The following is a 19,728-nucleotide window of genomic DNA, read 5'->3' as shown; positions in this document are numbered from 1 at the left end:
TATTAGTCCCTATATCTTACTTTTTGCTTGCGGTTTAGTCCCTAAAGCCAAAATCCGCAGGAAAATCTGCAGCTTTTCTTGCAAATTTTCCTATGAATTTTGATTTTAAGGACTAAAACAAACGTGAAAGTGAAATATAGGGACTCAAACCCAGAAAAAAAACTTACAGGGACGAAAATAAAAAAGAAAATACCATTTTCCCTCTTTTGGTTGTATTTGAAAAGGCAAAGGAAAAAACAAGTTAACACGTGTTTATGCATACTCATTCAAAACCTTACATAAACCAACACATCCATTTCTCATACCACATTCTTCTTTCATTCTCTCTTTCTCTTTCTCATTCTCATATTTTTTTCCTCATCCACTCATGGCGGCTATAGAAGAATTACATTCTTCCATTCCTCAACCTTCTTCTAAGGTATACAACTTTTCTCATAATTTTTACTATTTACTTATTTTCAAATCTTGATTAACTTCTAACTATGAATAAACAAACCTCACTTTATCCTCTAGTTTCATTATTTTTTTTTTATTCCTTTTTGCAATCATGAATGAGCATATGCATTACAAGACATTTTGTTAGATCATGATAATATATACAAACTTTGTTTCTCTATGCTATTTTTTTTTGGCTGCATGTCATTGTTAAAATAATCGAATGTCCTACAAATCTATATAAAATTGGACACATCTTAGTTGTTTATAGTAGTTGAATTGAAATTCACAGCTAAGATTAGGTGTGTTCACGTTGAATTTTCTCTATTTATAGACACCAATTTTGAACTATGTGTTCATAATTCTATGCTTCTAGTATTCAACTGAAAGTGCTAGATTGAGATTTTGATTTTAGTTTTAATTTAAATAGCTATGTCAATTGAAGATTTAGTTCCTGTTATAACAAATTCTGATTCTGTTGAGCAGGAAAAAGTGTTTCCTTTAACTGATAGTATGATGGAGAAGGGTTTAGGAAGATTTGGTTGGTTAGAGTTTGTGCAGTGGATTCTTGTTTCATTTGCAATGTTCTTTGATGCTCAGCAAGCGTTCATAGCGATCTATACGGACGATTACCCGACTTGGCATTGCACGAATTCGACAATGTGTAACTCAGATTCTAATATCTGTGATATCCCTAAATCTTCATGGTCATGGGATGGACCATCACACAAAACAGTGATATCTCATTGGAATCTTGAATGTGCTAGCAGCTTCATAACAGGTTTACCACAGTCTTCGTTCTTTATTGGTTGCCTTTTCGGTTCGTTTCTTCTTGCAACTTTAGCTGATACTTCACTTGGGAGAAAGAACACACTTGTTATGTCTTGTTTATCGATGTCTATAGTTTCGATTCTCGTAGTTTTCTCTACCAATATTTGGATTTATTCTGCTTTTAAATTCTTGATTGGCTTTTTGCGTTCGTCAATCGGGACTTGTGTTTTAGTTTTGTTGACGGAGAAAGTTAGTACTGAGTGGAGGTTCACTGTTGGTATTGTCGTATATATCTGCTTTACATTAGGGTATATGTCACTGGCTGGTATAGCTTATGTCAATAGATTTAATTCATGGAGATTGGTTTACGTGTGGTCGTCGGTTCCTGCTATTTGTTACTCGGTTCTCGCTTATATCTTTGTTACTGAGTCTCCAAGGTGGCTTCTAATGCAAGGAAGACATAAAGAAGCTATGGCAATGCTTACAGGAGTTTCTTCATTAGAGAGTGGGAATGATTTGACAGTAGGTTTAATAGAAGCTCCGGTGAATAAACAAAAGGCTTCGGTTTTCCAACTCTACTCGTCGATAGCAGAGCTGTTTGGGAGAGGTTGGGCTTTAAAGAGAATGCTCGCAGTAATGGTGCTTGGTATTGGAACTGGAATGGTGTATTTTGGTCTGCCATTAGCAGTTGGGAACTTAGGATTCGACATTTACTTGGCTGTTGTGTTCAGCGGCTTGATGGAAATACCATCTTGTGTGGCTACCTATTTCTTGGAGAATCGCCGAAGAAAACCATCAATTCTTGTATTCGCAGTAGCTAGTGGCCTAAGCTGTATAATGTGCGTCGTTGTTGGATCAGGAATAGAAGAAATTAGAGTCGGATTAGCCATGGCATCGTTTTTCTGTGCTTGCATAGCTTATAATGTGTTTCTCCTTTACATTATTGAGCTATTTCCAACAAGTGTGAGGAACACTACAACGTCGTTGGTGAGACAAGCTATTGTGTTTGGTAACGTTTTCACTCCCTTCTTGATATCTGCTGGGAGGAAAAACGACTTTTTCTCTTACGGTGTGTTTGGAGTCGTTATCATTTTGTCGTGTTTTACATTGCTTATTTTGCCGGAGACAAGAGGATTAGCTCTTTGCGATACCATGGATCAACAAGAGAAGAAAGACAATATGTCGGTATAAAATTGGAAAAAGTTTGTTTACAATGATTTTATTTTTCCCGTATAGTCTCTATTGTATTCGGTGATTTGTCTCGAATTTGAAATAAATACTTGAGATTTGATTTTTGAAGGGAATGCACAATGGTAAAGATGTTTCTGTTATTTTCCTCCTCATGTTAGAGTTTAGAATGTGTATGCTATGTTTCAGTTTTAGTTCCTCAAGGTCTCTCTATGATGATGAGTTTGACAGTTACACATTGAACTTCAACAATCTCATATAGTAAATGCACCAAACAAACATATAAAAAACATGACAGTACATGTTGCATGTTGTCACCACAAATCACATGTTACAAGTTGTTGTCATGACTCAGATCATGTTGCAAATTGTAGAATTATTAGTTTGACATAATAATAATAATAGACCAAGGTATCACTATCTATCACGATAACAATGAGTCATCCCATCTTGACACCATTCCCATAACAGAAACAATTATACATACAACCGTACCAAAGTTTGTTGAATAAAAACAGAAAAGAAATGTCATATTCAGGGGATAATCATTGATCAAAACTATATTCTCATTATTTATGATTTTCCAATAAAACTACTAAGAGCATAATGTACACAATTTTAATGCTATTTAATTATATATACCATACTATATGTCTATATTAAAGACAAATTTATCATATCCTTCACTCAATCAAAATGTGCATGAGATCTAAAGATTTTAAAGTGAATGGGCAAACCTAAAGTATTGTAACTTAATTGATTAAAAATGGTATTTTAGCAAGTAGATTCCTGTTAGACAGAACAGAGTGTTTTCCATGTTGAAATGATTCCTAGAAGGTGTCACTTCATACATGGACTTGCATGTTAGTTGACCAAATCTCACTTCATGAGAATTTTCAATTTATTGAGATTTTATTTCAATAATTCTTGTCATGTTATCTGACCAAATCTCACTTCATGAGAATTTTCAATTTAATGAGATTTATGTCAATAATTCTTGTCAATAATTTCATTGTAGCACATGAAATTAATAGTCATCCTCCTCTCTACAAATCGTTTATTTGTTTGCCCTCTTAAACAAGGACAGGTCCAAAAATATTTAGCGAATTTCTTTTTCCACTCATATACCATCTTACAAACCTGCCGTGAAATTTCTAAAATATTTATATTTTGGAAGTGCACATTCGAAGACACATTTTTCTTAAAATAAAGGTGATTTCAGATGTGCACATCCGAAGACACATTTTTTTCTTAAATAAGATGACTTCGGATGTGCACTTCCGAAATAATCTCATTTTTAGAAAAAAAAGTATTTGGAGATGCATATCCGAAATAATGTTTGATGCAGAACACAAAAACAAAGCAACAAATCATCTATTTATCATAAATAATCGAAATTACATAGATAGTTCAACATGAAATTAAAGTTACATATTGCTAAACACGGGTAGTTGAGGACTACACAACATTTTGATAACATCTTCTCCCGATTTTTGAAGTTTCGCATCCAACTCGACCGGACCCTTCGAAGAATATCGTTCAAAAGTTGTCCACATAACCTTTAAATCGTCTTCGTTCTTGAGCTCAAATGTGATGAACTTCACGTTTCCTTCGACGTCCAGTGAAGGTGAACGGTACCGAAGCTTGACCACCTTCCGATTTTTTGGATAATGCAAGAGAGAGTTCAGTGTGGAAATCAACTCCGTCAACGGCGTGTCGCGCGAGAATCTAAATTGAAACGGCATCGGGTAGCCACTGCTGAAGTAGACAAAAGCAAGGTGGGGGTAGATTTGAGACATTTCTGGTTGTGGCTTCAGATGTTGATGAAAATGTATAGAAGCATTATTTATAGACATTTTGGAGTAATATTGTGGACCTCCGTTTTTTAATCCCGGGCCATACCTCTGTTCTGTAGAGATACGTGAACTGACTCTTTTTTATCGCTTAATGCTTTCGCATTTTGAAAATTCACAGAGTCGCCACCGACCTTTTATTTTATCCAATTAAGGAAAGGTTTATAAAAGAAACAGAAAAAAGACCTTTAAGAAATTCTGGGTAAGGGGGTAGGTTATACAAAGGGAAGGTGTTAGCACCCTTTGTATCCATGGTTATCCATGGGCTCTTAAGTTTGCTTAGCTCACTTGTTTTTCGATCACTTTTCAATTGCTCTGAAATTGCTCATATGTGGTTTCAAATACCTTTGTAAATTGAATTTTGTAATGATCCGTGTGTGGATGTATACAAAATGCTTGTTTATCTTTCGAAAGATGTTTTGAAAAGAACGTTAACTTTGTAATAATCCGTGTTTGGATGTATACAAAGTATTGTCTTTTTTGAAAATTTTGTTTTGAAAAACAACAGTGTATGAGAATTTTGTTTGTTTTGATTTGAGCAAGCAAACTAGGAGGTCTACCTTGAGTTGTAAGGTCTTTATCCTATTTCCTTTAAAAATCTATCCTTTCACCGGATATAAACAAAAGATTCGATTTTGTACTCAAAATAGTAGAATTTTGACTTTGATTTTGAAAAGAATGAGAAGGGATTTACCTTAAGAGGTGCAAGTGTGATTGTGATTGGATTCAGATATTTTTATCTTTGAAGTTAGTGATCTAACGGTTCAATTTTATCTTTGACATACACGCAGTTTATATGTGCGGGAAATTAAAATGCAGAAATGTAAAGTGCGGAAAGTAATCTACGCTATTACATCGATTGTGCAGGAAATGTAAACTAGCCTATTTACATGATTTTTTACATCCTATACATTTATCTAGGAATTTAAATTGCAAGAAAAATAAAAGGCATGTTTTTGGATTTTTTATGATTGATTTTAATTATAATTAATGCATGATTAATTAAATTAAAATGAAGAAAAAAGATGAAAATAGATTTAAACCTAGAAATTAAGTTTAAAACATGTACAAAATATTTGTTAATTAATTTTAAAACAAAACTAATTTTTTTGGAATTTTTGGAATTTATTTGAAATTGATTAAGTTAATTAATACATAATTATGCAAATAATTATACAAATAATTAAAACTTAAAAAGAAAATTATTCAAAATATGTACAAAATTATTTTATAATATATAAACAATATTTAACATTAAGAACAATTTTTTTTATGATTTTTTGATTGGTTAGAATAATTAAGAAGCAAATATATAAATATATACTAATTAATTATGCAAAATATTGAAATTTTGAAAGAAAATAAAATATTTTTATTTCAGAAAATAATATATTATTTTAGAAGTCTAAAAATATTTTTTGTATATTTTTTGGATTTTTAAAACTATTTTTAATTAATTTTGTAAAGAAATTAAAATAAAATAGAAAATAAAAGGATACCTGATTAGGTGTGGTATGCATGAGGGAGTATGATGTTCATGCAAAACTTTATACACTTATTACGACTCTCATGGGACCAAACAAAGAGCTTATTCTTACTCTATGTTGCTTTAAGAGATGATTGGAAGTGATTGTTTTGTATTGATATTGATTGGAAATATGAAAATGAAAATTACATAGTTTGGAGATTTTTGTGAGAATTTTGAGGTTTCTATGCTATGCTTCCTTTTCTATTTCGTTCTCCCCTTGTTTGTGAAGTATGATAAGCTATTTATAAGCCATGGAGTGCTTAAAAACTAAGCTAAGAAGCCTTAATTGTCTTTGTTGAATTTTTGTCTTTCAAGCTTAAAATTTAAGCAACCTTTGCTTAATTCTTCCACACCTCTTTCCATAGACTTTCCTTGCACCTTCCTTGCTGCATAATTAAGTCAATTGTGGAGGCTTTAGCTTAAGATTAAAGCTATGTATTATTCTTCCATTTTTCCTTTTTAATTTAATCTTATATGTGATAAAATTAAACCAAAAATGAATAAAAATGGTGTGGGCTTTGTCTTGGTCGTGGGAGGCCCATAATATTGTGGAAATGATGTTTGAACCATGAAAACTTGGCCCCATTTGGAAAAAATGCATTTTTGAGCAATGTTGGTTTCATGCATTTTCCCAAAATTTAGCCAACTTCAACAAGGTGTAAATCCCTCAATTTTTGTCATATGAAGGAGATCTTGCACTTTTTGGAAACCTCAAAGAGTCCTCTAACCAATGTCTTTGGTCTCATGTCAAAATGATTTTTGATGCTTCTTGTGTGTCCTTTTGAAAAAAGTGTCTTTTTGTTGACTTTGAAAATGACCTGTAATGTCTTTGATCATATTTTTCAAATGGTGAATCCAATGACCATGGGATCAATGGCATTTGAAAGATAATTGAATTTCCTTCAAAATAAGCTTTGGTTTGAATTTTTTGGATGAAGGATGAGAGAGTTATGACCAGTCAAAGTTGAGTTGACTTTTCAGGCAAAAACCCTAATTTTGAATCTTAGGGTTTTGTTGATTTTTGATCTTTCCTTGATGAATTATGATCATCCAATGATCAAATGATGAATCCTTTGACAAAATATGGACTTTGACAAAAAAATTCATTTTTGACTGTCTGTTGACTTTTTTGGTCAAACGGGTCGTCTGTTGACTGTTTGAGCTGCTGACGGTGCGTCTGAGTGAATTGAAGTTTGAAAATTTGTATGATGGTACTTTGAGATATATGGATGTGTATGAAATCCATTTGAGCTCTCAAAAACTTGTTTCTCCTGTAAAAACAAGAAAACCCTAGTCAGGGACTGTTTATGTAGGAGACAGTTAAGCGTACCTGATTTTTGTGCAGTGTTGAGTCTCTGCTAATCGCGTGATATTCAGAAGACTTCTAGAACAAAAATCTTGGAATTTTGAATTGTGAAAGATTGATTTGATTGATGGTACAAAACACTGAGAATTGTACTGCCAGCAGTTTGGCTGTCAACTGACTGTCCAGGTATTGACGTAGCAGTTAGAGTGAAAAATCAACAGTCAAAGTTAATTTTCTTTTTTGTTGTTTTTGTTTTATGTGAAAAATGAAAGTTATTTACATGACTTTTTAAAAACACAGACATAATAAATAACTAATATTTACTGTATGCGGGCAAAATTACCGATAATAACCCTGAAAATCATTTAATGCACAGAAAAATGAATATTTGACTGGCAGAAAACACATAAAATATTATCTTAGTAATTAAGCAATATTATGACAAATAGTACAACATTTAATACTGACAGTACAAATATTACATACTATATTGAACAGTACGACGAATAAACGGTACATTTAAGAAATAAGAATCACGGCAGACTTCAGGAATGACGGTTAATGACCCATGCTATGAACAATAACATGTAGATGATTGGGAGTGCAACCATTGCAGGTCCACACTCTTCAGGACTATGCAGGCAGAAGAAAGTCATGATCACCGTAACAATGGTGATGACTGTAAGAGACAGTGTCTCTATCCACTTTGCCATTTCTTGTTAGGGAAGAAGAGAAAATAGATATGAGGTAGGAATTTGAAAGATGAGTTAGAATTTGATGTGAGATTTTATGGAAGAAAATGGGAGGTATTTATAGAATGGAAAGAAGATAGAGACGTTGGGGGATGAAGTGATTCCGTACAAAAGGAAAATTTGAGTGGAAGTAAGATTTGAAAGAAAGTGTATGATAGTGTTGGGAAAAAGAGAGATGTAGAGAATAAAGTTAGGATTTGATTTTTGAAAAAGAGATTTGAAAAGATTTTTGAAAATAATGGAATATAGTACAAAAATTAGTGGGAAACAAAAGATAATAATAATCTACTTGTTACCAGTACAGTCTGAGTTTCCTGATTCTGCGCCTGCAAAAAGATTTAACTCTGGACCAATTGTGTCAGTACTATTTATCTGTAAATAAATAGCATGTGTGAAGTAATAAACAGTATTTGGCGTTTGCGTAAGAATAAATTCAACTGCAAGCCAAATTACTGTATAAGAAAAATTCTAAAAACTAAGTATTTCATATGTCAGGATATTTGTTGAAATAAAAATCCATGATTATATGAGACTCTTAATTTTCAGATTGGAGTTTTCTTGAAAAAAGATGCGGGCAAATTTTGGGGTATAACAGTTGCCCCTATTCAATCTTCTTAAACCTGAAGAGATTGTCTGAAATCTGAAGGTAGAAGATGATTGAATATTTAGATGCCCTGAAAATTTGCACTTACCTTGATCAGAAGAGATGTTGGAAGTTGCATTTGAATGTCGTCTGCGAAATGTTGTTGGCAGATTGAAACATTACCTGAGATGGGCTTTCAGATGCCACCTGGTAGATGTGTTGAGGGTTTGTTCATCAGAATGAATCCATTGATTATATCTTGATGAAGGATTTGAAAATCTTTGTGTTGACTGTTTCGGAACCGTCCAAGGTTACCGCTTTAAATCTTGGAGGATGATTGCTACGGAACTTGTCCAAAGTTTTTTCTGCTTTAGATTTTGAAAGTTGATCATTGTGGAACCGTTTGAGGTATCAGCTTTAGATCTTTGATGTTAGATCATTCTTGAACCGTCTGAGGTATCGACTTTAGATCTTCAATGTTAGATCGTTCTGGAACCGTGTGAGGTATCGCTTTAGATCTGCAATGTTAGATCGTTTTGGAACCGTCTGAGGTATTGCTTTAGATCTGCAATGCTAGATCGTTCTAGAACCGTCTGAGGTATCGCTTTGATCTGTAATGTTAGATCGTTCTGGAACCGTCTGAGGTATCGCTTTAGATCTGCAATATTAGATCGTTCTGGAACCTTCTGAGGTATCGCTTTAGATCTTTGATGTTAGATCGTTCTGGAACCGTCTGAGGTATCAACTTTAGATATGTGATGTCTGTTTTTGAGTTGGTAAGTGATCAGAATGAATCTTCGGCTTGATTATATCTGAGAGAACCGTTCATGGAATTTAGGTGAACACTGCATGTGATTGAGAACATCTTTGTTGAAGATATCCGTCTACCTGAAAAATCAAGTTAGTGATATGCAATGTTTATGATGCATGTAAATGTGAGATATTCCCGGAGAAATATGCATGTTATGTTGTGTATGAATATGCGTATGAATATGCGCATGATGCATGATGTATGATGTATGAATATGATGTATGAATATGATGTATGAATATGAATATGTGATGTATGATGTATGAATGTCGAGCTTTTATTTGGGAAAATAAATTTCCGCCAGTCATCTGGATATGACTATATTGTGATCGTTGATGATCTTTTGTCTTGTTTGAGTACCCTTGGCTGGGGAAATTCTTTGAGAACCCTGGTACCCTGTTGAAGGATCTTTGAATATCTCTTGGGAATGAAAGGTAGCTGGAAGTTCTGATGCCCTTTCAAATGGGAATGAGGAAGATGCATAATCCTCCGATGCACTATCTGACCAAGTCCGGGTGCGGGGATCACACCTTCTGAAGATAGTAATCTGGAACAACCCTGCTGGGGGATAAGACTTCTTTTGAAGAGAAAATCTTTTTGAGGAATTTGCTGAGAAATGCGTTTCTCTTGGTGGTTTTTTCTTCTGATGGGATGATGTCCAGATAATTGGGACATTTCCTGAATGCTATTCCTGTTTTTCCTGGTAAACATCAATCATATTCAAATGCACATGTTCATTCAAAATTATCATTGGGACGCTTACGTATTTAAAACAGAAAAAGTGAAAATAGTGATTTTTGAGCCTAAGCTGCATTGATTTTTGAAAAAGAGCCATGATAGGCTGGTTAGCACAGGGAGACAACAATCCTAGAAGTAGGAAATTGTCAGAAAGTTTTGGAAAATATTTATGAAGATAAATAGCTATGTGAAAATGATCCAGTCAAGTTTCAACTCTGCTATTGCCAATCTGTCTTCGAGCATCTCATCCCTCACTTGTTGGAAGAAAGTGATTGGACTGATCAGTGTCTTTGAGGTGTTGAATCTTGATGGTGAGTAGGCAGCTGAACGGAACACAGTTGTATGCTTCATTCCCTAACTTTTGCCTAGGCCGCCCTTTCAGGTTTTCAGCCTACCGGGATAGTATTTGTTTAGTCTCTAATTTTTGCCTGGACCGCCCTTTCGGGTTTTCAATCCACCGAGACGCTCATTTTTGCCTAAGTTGCCCTTTCAGGTTTTCAACTTAGCGAGCTGTTTTTTTCTTTTTAAGAGAAGTATTTTTTGACTATGTCAGCATTCACCGGGTGTGGGAAATCCTCGCCATCCATGGTGGTAAGCAACATGGCGCCGCCGGAGAATATTTTCTTGATTATGAATGGTCCCTCGTAGGTGGGAGTCCATTTGCCTCTGGGATCACCTTGTGGTAAGATGATGCGTTTGACAACCAAGCCACCAGTTTGGTATGCTTGACTTTTGACTTTTTTGTTGAAGGCTTTGATCATACGCTTTTGGTATAGCTGACCATGACAAATAGCTGCGAGCCTTTTCTCATCAGTCAAGTTTATCTGGTCCAACCGTGTTTGAATCCAATCGTCTTCGTCTAGATTGGCTTCTTTCATAATCCTCAGGGAAGGAATCTGAATTTCAATTGGAAGAACTGCCTCCATACCATAGACTAAAGAGAATGGAGTTGCCCCTGTTGAAGTACGCGCAGATGTGCGATAACCATGAAGAGCAAAAAGCAACATCTCATGCCAGTCTTTGTAGGTTACTGTCATTTTTTGTATGATTTTCTTGATGTTCTTGTTGGCAGCTTCCACCGCGCCGTTCATCTTTGGTCGATATGGAGAAGAATTATGATGTTTGATCTTGAACTGTGTGCAAAGTTCAGTAATCATTCTGTTGTTTAGATTTGTGCCATTGTCCGTGATAATCCGTTCAGGGATGCCATACCGACAAATGAGATTGTATTTGATGAACCGGGCCACCACATTCTTGGTAACAGAAGCAAATGAAGCTGCTTCTACCCACTTTGTGAAGTAGTCAATAGCGACCAGGATAAAGCGATGTCCGTTGGATGCAGTAGGTTTGATTTCTCCAATCATATCAATACCCCACATTGCAAAAGGCCAAGGAGCCGTCAGGACGCTTAATGGAACTGGAGGTACATGTACTTTGTCAGCGTATATCTGGCATTTGTGACATGTTCGGGAGTGATGATGGCAGTCTGTTTCCATGGTAGACCAGTAATAACCTGCTCTAAGGATCTTTTTAGCCATTGTATGTCCACTGGAATGAGTACCGAAGGTACCATTGTGTATTTCTTCCATGATCTGTTCTGCTTCCTTCTTGTTTACACAGCGAAGTAAAGTCGAGTCATGGTTGCGTTTGTATAGGGTTCCATTGCTTAGAAAGAATTTGGCAGCAAATCTCCTTAGAAACTTTCTGTCGTTAATGGATGCCCCTTCAGGGTACTCCTGAGCTTCGAGATATCTTTTTACTTCATGGAACCATGGTTTTTCCTCGGTTCCTTCGGTATTGATCTCATTGCAATAGGATGGTTCATCTTGCCTGTAAATGGTGATCATAGGTGCCTCGTTGTCCCACCTGACTTTGAACATGGATGACATGGTAGCTAAAGCATCAGCTAGCTGATTTTCCTCGCGTGGGATGTGTTCGAAAGTGATTTCTTCGAAGTAAAGAATCAAACTCAGCACATATTCTTTGTAAGGAATTAGATTCGGGTGCTTCGTGTCCCATTCCCCTTTGACTTGGTAGATTACCAAGGCCGAGTCTCCGTAGACTTCCAGGAATTTGATTCTTAGATCGATTGCAGCTTTGAGACCCAGAATACATGCTTCGTATTCGGCTATATTGTTAGTGCAATTGAAGCATAATCTTGCAGTGAACGGTGTGTAACTTCCTGCGGGGGAAATGATCACAGCTCCGATGCCATTGCCAAGTGCATTAGAAGCTCCGTCAAAAACCATAGTCCACCGGGATCCTGGCTCGGGTCCTTCTTCTGGTCCTGGTTGTTTGTAGTCATTGACTAGCATAATGTCTTCGTCTGGGAAGTCAAAGTTCAATGCTTGATAATCATCCACTGCTTGATGAGCCAGATGATCAGCTACCACACTTCCTTTGATTGCTTTTTGTGAAGTGTATTGAATGTCATATTCTGTTAAGATCATTTGCCATCTCGCTATTCTTCCAGAGAGAGCAGGTTTTTCGAACACGTATTTGATGGGATCCATCTTGGAGATTAGGAAAGTGGTGTGATTTAGCATGTACTGTCTTAGCCGGCGAGCTGCCCAAGCTAAGGCACAACAAGTTTTTTCGAGTAGTGAGTATCTTGTTTCACAATCGGTAAACTTTTTGCTAAGATAGTAGATTGCGTGCTCCTTTCGGCCGGATTCGTCATGTTGTCCTAGTACACACCCCATTGAGTCTTCTAACACAGTTAGGTACATTATCAGAGGTCTGCCTTCCACAGGTGGCAACAAGATTGGAGGTTTTTGGAGATATTCTTTGATTTTGTCAAAGGCTAACTGGCATTTGTCATTCCACCTTTCCACTTGATCTTTCTTCAACAGTTTGAAGATCGGCACACAAGTAGTAGTCATGTGGGCAATAAATCGGGCGATGTAATTTAGACGTCCCAAGAATCCTCTGACTTGTTTCTCAGTACGAGGTATAGGCATTTCTTGAATGGCTTTAACCTTGGCGGGATCAACCTCAATACCTTTGCTGCTGACGATGAAACCTAAGAGTTTGCCGGATCTTACTCCAAAGGTACACTTATTTGGGTTCAGTCGCAACTTGTATTTCTTGAGTCTGTCAAACAACTTGTGTAAATGACCCAGATGTTCTTCCTCGGTGTTGGATTTTGCAATCATGTCATCGACATACACCTCTATTTCTTGATGAATCATATCATGAAATAGCGCTACCATTGCACGTTGATAGGTTGCTCCTGCGTTTTTCAGACCAAAGGGCATTACTTTGTAACAAAAGGTTCCCCAGGGTGTTGTGAAGGTTGTTTTTTCCATGTCTTCGGGTGCCATCTTGATTTGATTGTACCCTGAGAATCCGTCCATAAAGGAGAATACCTTGCATTGTGCGGTATTGTCAACCAGTACATCGATGTGTGGTAAAGGGAAATCATCTTTGGGGCTCGCCCGGTTCAGATCTCTGTAGTCCACGCACATTCTGACTTTCTCGTCTTTTTTAGGTACAGGCACGATGTTAGCTATCCAAGGAGGATAACTTACAACTTTTAGGAATCCGGTATTGAACTGTTTTTCAACCTCGTCTTTGATCTTTTTTGACATATCAGGCCTACTCCTTCGTAGTTTCTGTTTGACTGGAGTGCTACCTTCTTTGATTGGCAGGCGATGAACTACGATGTCCGTGTCAAGGCCTTGCATATCCTCATAGGACCAGGCGAATATCTCGACGTAGTCTCGCAGCATTTGAATCAGTCTTTGCTTGACGCTGTGTTCTAAATCAGCCCCTATTTTGACTTCTTTCATTTCTTTGTTGCTGCCCAAGTTGATGACCTCAATTGGCTCCTCATGAGGCTGTATGGCCTTGTCTTCTTGTTCTAGCAGCCTTGCAAGTTCTCTTGGCACTTCACAATCTTCCTCACTTTCGTCCTCAGTTTGGTAGATCGGATTTTCAAAGTCATGACGGGCAATAGCAGAATCGTTGTTGATTGGATCCAGAGTGTATGTGAATCTGCATGTTAATTATGTGAGTATGTGTGAAGAAAAAACATAACTATTTGAAAGCGAATAAAAAAAGAAAAAGGATCACAAAATTTAAATATGCAAGCGTCCCATGATTTTATTGAATGCACATGATCATGATATGATAAGCCCTTATAGAAGGACCAGTGTGCTAAGGCACACGGCTTTCAAGCTCATGGTTCGATTGTTCAGGAACCATTCTTATCTTTGCACAATATACACAAAGAAAACAGGAAATGGCATTTACTCCTGGTCAAAGGAGATCACATCCTCAGCTTTCCAGTTGTTCAATCCACTGTTGTGAGCAGGGAGTATCCAGCTGTTCCAGTTGCAGTTGTCTTTTTCATCTTCCACAGCATTGATTTCATTAGTGGGAAAATGAGCCGGTGATCCTTCGGGATAAGGGATATACTCTGCTGGATACGAGAGCCCAGGCTGAGATATCTCTGTTGGCTGAGCGAGATGCTCGATAAGGCCGTCCCATGCAGTCGGGATGATGTTTTGAATAGAGACTTGTGCATCCTGATGAGGAGTGTATGCTGACAGAAAGCAACCCTCGTTATTTGGTATTTCCCTGGCTTCTTCGAAAGCGAAATTGTCATCGTACTGTTCATCCCATCCAGTTGGGACAATGTCCTCCATAGCAATTTGTGATCTCGGAGGAGCGGAGTATTTCACCATATAGTCATATTTGCCGCTGGGTTCTCCTAGCGTGTCCCATACTTCTTTGGATGGATTTTGATATTGCTCAGTGGCAGGACTTGTGAAACTTTCGTCATTTTCAATTTGATCACCCCATCCAGTCGGGGTAATGTCTTCCATAGCAATATAAGAATTCTGAGGTGCGGCATACTGATAATTATACTCGCCATTTGGTTCTCCCACAGCATCCCACATTCCCATGGAAATGGGTGGAATCTCATCTGGATATGGCTGAATGATATGGTTCAAGAACACTCCTTCATCTTCAATAGCGTTTACTTCTTGGCTGACGAAGTGTGACATTAATCCTCCAGAACGAGGACCTTGATCATTCTTTTGATTTTCACTAACATAGCCCAGGCCTAGCTTGTCAGACTTGTAGGGTATATCGGGAAGCTGTCCCCATACTGTGCAATCCCCCTGTTCAATCATGGCTTTGGCATCTTTGAGAGAAGCCATAGCTGTAGTTGGAGTAGCAGGAATATGCTTGGTGGTAGAGACATCTGGGGAGACCACCTCAAATGATTGGCATGGAGTTTCAATGAATTCGTCCTCCAACTCAACATATTTGGAATTGCTTAGGTGACTAACCACATATTCCTCTTCGCCATAGATTGTGACAATCTTTCCTTTTACTGGATATTTTAACTTCTGATGCAGGGTAGAAGTTATAGCGTTTGCCCCATGTATCCAAGGGCGTCCAAGTAAACAGGAGTAGGCTGGGTGAATTTCCATTACGTAAAAGATAGAATCAAAGATCTGAGAACCCACTCTGATTGGGAGATTCACTTTTCCGTATACCGTTCTGGTTGACCCGTCAAAGGCTCTTACCACAACATCACTTGGCTGTAACACAATTCCTTCGAAGTCAAGCTTTTCTAGTACTGTTTTCGGTAACACGTTCAGAGAAGAACCGTTATCTACTAGCACATGAGATAGAGTGGTGCCATTACATTCAATGGAGATATGTAAGGCTTTGTTGTGATTTTTTCCAGCAGGGGTTAGATCCACATCAGAGAAACCGAGACCATTGCTCGCGGTTAGATTGGCAACACAATTCTCAAATTGGTCGACTGAGATCTCTTGAGGCACATGCGCAGCTTTCAGGAACTTCATCAGAGCTTTGGCATGAGCTTCTGAATATTTTAGCAGAGATAGCATTGAGATTTTTGAAGCGGTGTGCCCCAGTTGCTCAACAATATTGTAATCACTTTTGCAGATGATTTTCAATATTTCCTCCATTTCTTGCTTTGATGGATCCTCAGCAGTGATCTCCACCGGGGTTTGAACTTGTTCAACTTGTGGCTCTTTGCCTTGAGCGCTGTCATCTTGATTAGGAACTGGGACTCGGACTGGACCAGCAGCAACATTTGGAGAAATTTCTGGTGAAAAGATTCTTCCACTTCTCGTGATCTTGCTGGTACCCACAATATTACCCACAGTTGGAGTAGTTAACTTTGCGGCCTCTTCAGTCGAGGTACCCTGCTTAACTCCATGAATGTAAACATTAGTGTCATATCCCCATGGGACAGCTTTGTCTGAGGAGTATGGAAATGGAGTTGGACTAGCAATGACTACTGATGCCACTTTGAGTGTAGCAGAAATTTTGAATGGAGCCTTGGCAGAGATTTTGAATGGTAAGCTGGAGATCACTGAGGCATCCTCTATTCTCATCCTGTTTGCAAAGACTTCGCACAGCACGTCCATAGAAGGGAGCCTCTCAAACATAATGATACGGCGATCCATCCATTTTTGAATTCCCATCCTCAGATTTTCACAACCATTGGGCAGGCAGGAGCAATAAAAGCAGTCGGGGTCACACCCTGGAAAGTAACCAGCTCGGATTAGCTTTCCTTTGACTTCGCAGAGTGGAGTTGATAATTCGTTCACATCATAGATGTAAACAGTGTCCAGGATAGCGTTGACAGTTTTGTCATGCTTTGGCATAGGTGCAGTGATGACATTTGGAGTTTCTGGAGGATCGAACTCAATTTCCCCAGCATCTATCATATCTTGTATTTTATTTTTCAGGGCCCAGCAGTGATCTGCGTCATGTCCTGGACAGTTTGAGTGATAGGCACATGTCGCATCAGGGCGATAATTCGGAGAGGAAGTGTTGACATTCTTTGGAGGACCTTTTAATGTGATCAGATCTGCTTTTAGCAAGTGCTGTAATGCCTGAGAGATTGGCATGTTGATTCTGGTGAAATTTCTTCTTGGTGCATCTGGTCGATGCGTATATTTTGGCTGTTGATCTTTTGGAGGTGCAGATTGTCGCACGCTCGCGAAATGTAGACAGAGTCGCCACCAATATATTTATCCCAAAGCGGGAAAGGAATATCAGGAAACCTAAAATAAGGAAAGGAAAGGTCTTGCGACCAAAGATCGGGTAAGAAGTCGGTTACGCGAGGGGAAGGTACTAGCACCCCTCACGCCCATCGTACTCGATGGTATCCACCTATGTTTGTTCTATTCTAAGGGTGTATAAATCTAAGGCTTAATTACTAAGGGAATGCATGCAAATGAAAGAAAAGAAACACGGGGAAAATAAGGTTTTTAAATAGTTGTGCTCGCTTAGGCCCCGCGACCTAATGCCTACGTATCCTTTTCAGGAATCAGAGCGCCGTAGTTCGGCTCTTTAGTTTTTGTTTGTTTTTGTGTTTTTTAGTTGCACAGTTACATTCGCACTCCGCTGCTCGACCTCTGGAGTCTTAAGCTGGGAATGGAGCGGAAATAACGTGTCCGATTAGGAGAAAGAGTGCCCTGAAGGCAAGAGAAAGAATGCCTCGGAGGCAAGAGAGAGAAGAGAGAAGATTGGTTTGTGTCTTTTAGATGTAATTTCATGATGAACAAAACCCAATACAAGGCTTCGCATCACTTCCTTACTTTGTTTAGGTCTAAGCCTTTATTAAGTGTTTTAGATGTTTTTGATTGGTGATTTTTAAGGGGAATTAATCTGCGAGTTGAATCACACAAATTGTAGAGAAACAGATTAGGGAATGAATCCCACTCATTTCTCTACATAATGATTGAGAAACAGATTAGGGAATGAATCCCACTCATTTCTCTACATAGAAATCGAGAAACAGATTAGGGAATGAATCCCACTCATTTCTCTACATAGTGATCGAGAAACAGATTAGGGAATGAATCCCACTCATTTCCCTCCCACTAAGTGATTGAGAAACAGATTAGGGAATGGATCCCACTCATTTCTCTCCCACTTTTAATGAAGTGTGATTCGCCTCTTCCTTTATTAAATGTCTTAAAGTTGAAAAGAAACAGGGAAAGAAAACTAGCCTAAAATGAATAACTAGCCTAAGTATGAAGGGAACTTCTAAGTCCTAATGTTGTCATGGTTTCTACCTAAAGTTAGGAATTTAAGGAAAAAAGACTAAACCTAATAGTTATGGGGATTATAGGTCCTAAATCTAAAGGAATGAGATTACACGCACAAGCAAAGATCAAAATTACAAGTAAAAATTACAAGTAAACAATGATACAAAAATAGTGCAAAAATGACTTGAAATATGGTACAAAACATGGAAGCAAATGATGCAAAATATAGTACCAAAAGTGAATTAAAGGACTATTATTATTATTGATTTTTATATGACAAAAACAAGAATTCTAATCAAGCAAAAGAATTACAATAATAGCCTAAACTAATATTTGTAGTGATTATTTTTATATGTGTCAAAAATTGTGCTAAAGGTCTAAAATATAACAAGAGCAAATTACATTTTTATTGGTAAAAAAAGAAGTCTAAAAATAACTATATAAAAAAAAGATCTTAGGGGGGTGAAAGTTGAATTTATGGTGTTATTAGCAGCAGGGCGCAGGGCCCAGCCCAAAGGATGTTTTTGTTTACAGATTTTTTATACAGCCAAAAAAGGCATGGGCCCGAGGGGGTGCGAACAGGAAGCGGGCCCAAGAAATGTGGTGTTCTAGAACTTATGAATCCAATCCAAAATCAGACAAAAATGGCTTAATCAAACACTTAATCGAAATTCAAACTTTATGTTAAACATGATTAATCTCTGTTTATCCAACTAATTTCAATTAATCAAATTAAAGCCTAAGTTAAGTAAATTAAAATATATAGGGGATTTTAGGGTTCATCTTATGACTCTTCAACTTCTCTTCTCAGACTCAACTCCGTCTCTCGCTCGAATACGACGGCGCCGGAGCTACTCCGACCAAAAATTACAGCGCCGCCGTGATGAACACATCACCAACGACCTCTTCTTCCTAATTTCAAGTCTAGCCTAACGTGATTCCTCATTAACCTCTCGTTCACACTCTCTAATCCTCAAAACGGAACGAACGAAAACCTAAGTGATATCAACCGGTTTACACAACAATTTCGATCCAATTAGAAGCTACCACCATAGGGGTTTTGGTCAACAGAACAAGCTCTAACACCTCGTAGATGAAAAGAATGCAAGAATCGGAAAGTTGTAGCGTTTACCTGGAGAGTATGAAGCTTGATGATAGTTGTTGAGGAAAACCAGAGGTAAATCTTTGAGCTCTCTTTTCAGTTGAGTTCTTTTCTTGCTCCTTCTTCTCTTATTTCTGATTTTTGAATGACTTGTCATGGTTATTGCTGCGTGATGATGCCATTGCTTGAAGATTGCCTCGCTCTGAAGGTTGATGTGATGACGAAGATGATTATGTATGAGGCTGCGAAGATCCAGGAACTCGTTGGAGATGCTGATTATTGATGGTGAAGAGGAGAAGGATTGAAGCTCGAATCCAAAGGAAGATTGCAGAGAGAATCGTTTTTACAGGTCAGTGCAATTCGATTATACTCATGCTCCTTTCTTATTACACTTTATTGATTGAATTGGAGAAGATTGTGTGTTGATGAATGTGGGAATTGCAGGGAGTTGGAGGAGAGGGAGAATGGAGTGTGAAGATGATGAACTTGTGAAGGTGATGAATGGTGGAGCTGAAGAATGATGAAGATGAAGGGTGAGAAGTGGTGGTTTGAGAATGATTGTGATGATTTGTGGAAAAGTGGTGGTTTGAGAATGATTGTGATGATTTGTGGA

At 37.6% G+C, this 19,728-nt stretch overlaps 1 protein-coding gene across 1 annotated transcript; it reads left to right on the top strand.

The window, feature by feature from the left end:
* The first annotated feature begins 293 nt into the window (after positions 1–293).
* LOC131606547 (organic cation/carnitine transporter 3-like) lies at positions 294–2,505 on the top strand. The gene is made up of 2 exons (XM_058878752.1): positions 294–418; positions 922–2,505. The coding sequence occupies exons 1-2, from the start codon at positions 368–370 to the stop codon at positions 2,395–2,397; spliced, it is 1,527 nt and encodes a 508-aa protein (XP_058734735.1). The 5' UTR covers positions 294–367; the 3' UTR covers positions 2,398–2,505.
* Positions 2,506–19,728: the final 17,223 nt, after the last annotated feature.

The sequence above is a fragment of the Vicia villosa genome, linkage group LG5, assembly GCF_029867415.1.
Source record: "Vicia villosa cultivar HV-30 ecotype Madison, WI linkage group LG5, Vvil1.0, whole genome shotgun sequence".
NCBI classification, from domain to species: Eukaryota; Viridiplantae; Streptophyta; class Magnoliopsida; order Fabales; family Fabaceae; genus Vicia; species Vicia villosa.
Note: the sequence above shows the minus strand (reverse complement) of the source record. Positions and strands in the feature narration are given on the sequence as shown.

Bases quoted from the DNA above. Each gene is read 5' to 3' on its own strand.
- LOC131606547 (XM_058878752.1), top strand. From the start codon at position 368: ATGGCGGCTATAGAAGAATTACATTCTTCCATTCCTCAACCTTCTTCT. The intron at 419-921 runs GTATACAACTTT...TCTGTTGAGCAG, and splicing joins TTCCTCAACCTTCTTCTAAG to GAAAAAGTGTTTCCTTTAAC.